The following is a 3,421-nucleotide window of genomic DNA, read 5'->3' as shown; positions in this document are numbered from 1 at the left end:
GAAGGTCATCTGGGAAATCCTGTCGTTCGGGTACGAGTCGTGCATTGTAGTCGTTGAGGTGCTCCGGAGGTCGTTGGTGTTCGGTCCTCCCGTCGCTCTACACACCGACCTCGGCTCCAGCTTATGGAACACCAGCTCCAGCTTAAGGAACACCAGCTCCAGCTTAAGGAACTTGAGCTCCTTAAGGAACATCAGCTCCAGCTTAAGGAACAGGTTTGTAAACAACTGCCTCCAGTACTCTGACAAGTATTTCCACGTGTTCTGCCTGTTAGTTCCTATCTTCATGATGTGGAGTGCGCACTCGAGCCGGATGCTGCTGTCGCTGCTGCGGGCGGGTGTCCTGCTGTTGCTGTGCGGCTTCCTGCAGCTGCGGGAGGGGAGCGTCGCCGGGCGCAGAGTCTCCGTCGAGGCGCAGAAGGCGGTTATCCTGCACGCGCTGTTATCGGTCTCCGGGTTGGATGGGCTGTTCCTGACTTCTCTCCTGAAGGTTGGCTGCATGGTGCTGCTCCACGCTGTGATCCAAGCCCCACCATTCGATACCCCCCTCGGCGTCAGGCTCTGGGACTTGTTAAAGATCATCTAGAATGAGATTTCCACATCTCCGAGTAGCTGATCGCTCGCGTACCAATGGCTCGTGTACCGATCGCTCGCGTTCCGATCGCTCGTGTACCGATCGCTCGCGTTCCGATCGCTCGCGTACTAACAATGTGCCGCGCGCGGGCGCTGTTTACGTATTCAATGGCTTTGTTAAAACATTCATCTTTCTCACACGCTGTCTCTCTGTCACACTTTATTCCTCTCCTTTTTTTTTTTCCTCTCTGTCCAACCACTTGGGCTGGACGGTAGACCGACGGTCTGGCTTCATTCAGGTCGGCGTTCAATCCCCGACCGTCCAAGTGGTTGGGAGGGAAGGAATTATCAGGGAAGAACGCCAAGCCATTACAACTATATAGCACTTGGAAGGGGTCAGGATAAGAATTTGGGATGGGACGGGGGAAAGGAATGGTGCCCAACCACTTGTGGACGGTCGGGGATTGAACGCCGACCTGAATGAAACGAGACAGTCGCCCTACCGTCCAGCCCAAGTGGTTGGGCACCATTCCTTCCTCCCGTTCCATCCCAGATCATTATCCTCTCCCCTCCCCTTGCAAGTTGGGGGGGGGGGAAATTCCTTTTTCTAGGCATCGATGGGTTAGGAGGGTGGTTTGGGTTCGTTTCTGGTTATGTTAGGACGGTGGATTTTGTGCGTTGTGGCAAATCAAGAGAAGGAACTGCTGTGGTAGTATGAACGAGACTGGACAAGAGTGAACAAACTGTAGTAGTAGGCATCCTGCAGTCTCGGGAGACTATGGAGTTGCGCTCTGGTTGTCGAGGCTGGAGTGACCTCTCTAGGGCGCAAAGGCTGGTTAAGTCGATTTGGAGAAGCTGTAACCCATGCAGCAGGTCCCCCGTTTCCAGGGCGCAAAACCAGGGTAGGTTGATATGGGGGAGAAGCTGTTACCCATGCAGATATGCTGATATATAATCAGTAGTAGGCATCTATCAGTCTCCTCAGTATATCCACATTATACTAACAATTGCATAAGCCACAGGGACGTCAGAAGGAACTTTTTCAGTGTCAGAGTAGTTAACAGGTGGAATGCTTTAGGCAGTGATGTGGTGGAGGCTGACTCTATACACAGTTTTAAATGTAGATATCATAGAGCCCAGTAGGCTCAGGAACCTGTACACCAGTTGATTGATCCGTTGAAAGGCGGGACCAAAGAGCCAGAGCTCAACCCCTGCATAAACAAATAGGTAAGTATACACACACACACACACACACACACACACACACACACACACACACACACACACACACACACACACGGGGGCCTCGTAGCCTGGTGGATAGCGCGCAGGACTCGTAATTCTGTGGCGCGGGTTCGATTCCCGCACGAGGCAGAAACAAATGGGCAAAGTTTCTTTCACCCTAAGTACCCTTGTTACCTAGCAGTAAATAGGTACCTGGGAGTTAGTCAGCTGTCACGGGCTGCTTCCTGGGGTGTGTGTGGTGTGAAAAAAAAAAAAAAGTAGTTAGTAAACAGTTGATTGACAGTTGAGAGGCGGGCCGAAAGAGCAAAGCTCAACCCCCGTAAAAACACAACTAGTAAACACACACACACACACACACACACACACACACACGCGCGCGTGCGTACGTTCCATCTGCCGTCTAATAAAACATTGCATGGAACTGATTTTCGTTAAGAATTTGCTTAGAGAACTTTCAGGAAAGTTTTAAGTCCTCCGCTTTTCTCTTCCTCTCTTTGTCCACCATTACTGCCCCTCCTCCCCCTCCCTCCCCCTGTTCCCTACCTCCCTAGCCCCTTCCCCCTTCCCCCCTCCAAACTCTTTACTTCCCAATCACCCCCACCTGCACCTAAGCCCTCCTCCAACAATTTTAATAATCGTCCACCAACCCTCATCTCCGGCTTTTAATCACACTCCAAGCAGATTGCGCGCGCTCGTGTGTGTGTGTGTGTGTGTGTGTGTGTGTGTGTGTGTGTGTGTGTGTGTGTGTGTGTGTGTGTGTGTGTGTGTGTGTGTGTGCTGCGGCTTCAGAGCAACTGAGTGAATAGGTTTTAACTGTGGGTTTTTCAGTACTGGAGGCGAGACAGGAGGACGTCTGTGAGCTGCTCCAACGAGTTTATTTTTCTGCTGAGTATAATCCCAAGACAAAGTTTCTTTAAAAAGATGGAATACACAAAGGAAACAATGAGTTGAGTGTGTGTGTGTGTGTTGCGTGTTTGCCCGAGTGCGTGTACCGAGTTTTGTTGAGTGTGACACGCCTGTTTGACCGAGTGTGTGATCGCTGAGGCGACAGGGGCAGGCGGGCGCCATTCTGAAAGGGTGGCTTTTGTAGGCTAAGATGCTATAGAGTCCGCCGCCCCTCTTGACGCCTGAGGGACTTGGGTCTGGCGTCGGGACTTTCGTGTGGCGTCAGGACTTTCGTGTGGCGTCGTAGCCCCATTGTATATCTCCCAAGATCTCCAGGAAAACTTTGCCATCAAACGTCAAGCTTATTCCAGTGACAATGAGAGTGACAGGAAGGAGGGGGGGGGGGGGATGGAGGATTGAAAATTGTCGTCCTCGTCCTCATAATCTTGCATTTTTTCGGGTTAAAGTCTACAGACCATTGGTTTCATAAGCATATGAATCATCTGCGATTAAAAACAAATCATTAATGGGTGGTAAGAGATGTGTAGGGATGGAAATAGGGGTGAGAAGTGGGAGGGAGAGAGGGGGGGAAAAGATGATGGTGGAAAGGGTGAGAGGGAAGGTGGATGTGAAGGAGGATTGAAAGGGAGAGGTGAGGTAGGGAGGGGAGTGTAGAAGAGGGAGAGAAGAGGGTTATATAAGGAAAGGAAGGTAGTGAAGG

The 3,421-nt window shown here is 51.2% G+C and overlaps 1 protein-coding gene across 1 annotated transcript in view; it reads left to right on the top strand.

The window, feature by feature from the left end:
- The first annotated feature begins 584 nt into the window (after positions 1-584).
- Positions 585-3,421, top strand: part of LOC138357916 (acrosomal protein SP-10-like) — a 5,250-nt gene continuing 2,413 nt past the window's right edge. Inside the window, exon 1 of the mRNA XM_069315091.1 lies at positions 585-696. Within this exon, the coding sequence (XP_069171192.1) occupies positions 585-696 (112 nt within the window). The remainder of the gene's footprint in view (positions 697-3,421) is intronic.

This window comes from Procambarus clarkii, chromosome 80 (genome assembly GCF_040958095.1).
Source record: "Procambarus clarkii isolate CNS0578487 chromosome 80, FALCON_Pclarkii_2.0, whole genome shotgun sequence".
Taxonomy (NCBI): domain Eukaryota; kingdom Metazoa; phylum Arthropoda; class Malacostraca; order Decapoda; family Cambaridae; genus Procambarus; species Procambarus clarkii.
This window is presented reverse-complemented; position numbering and strand designations above follow the sequence as displayed.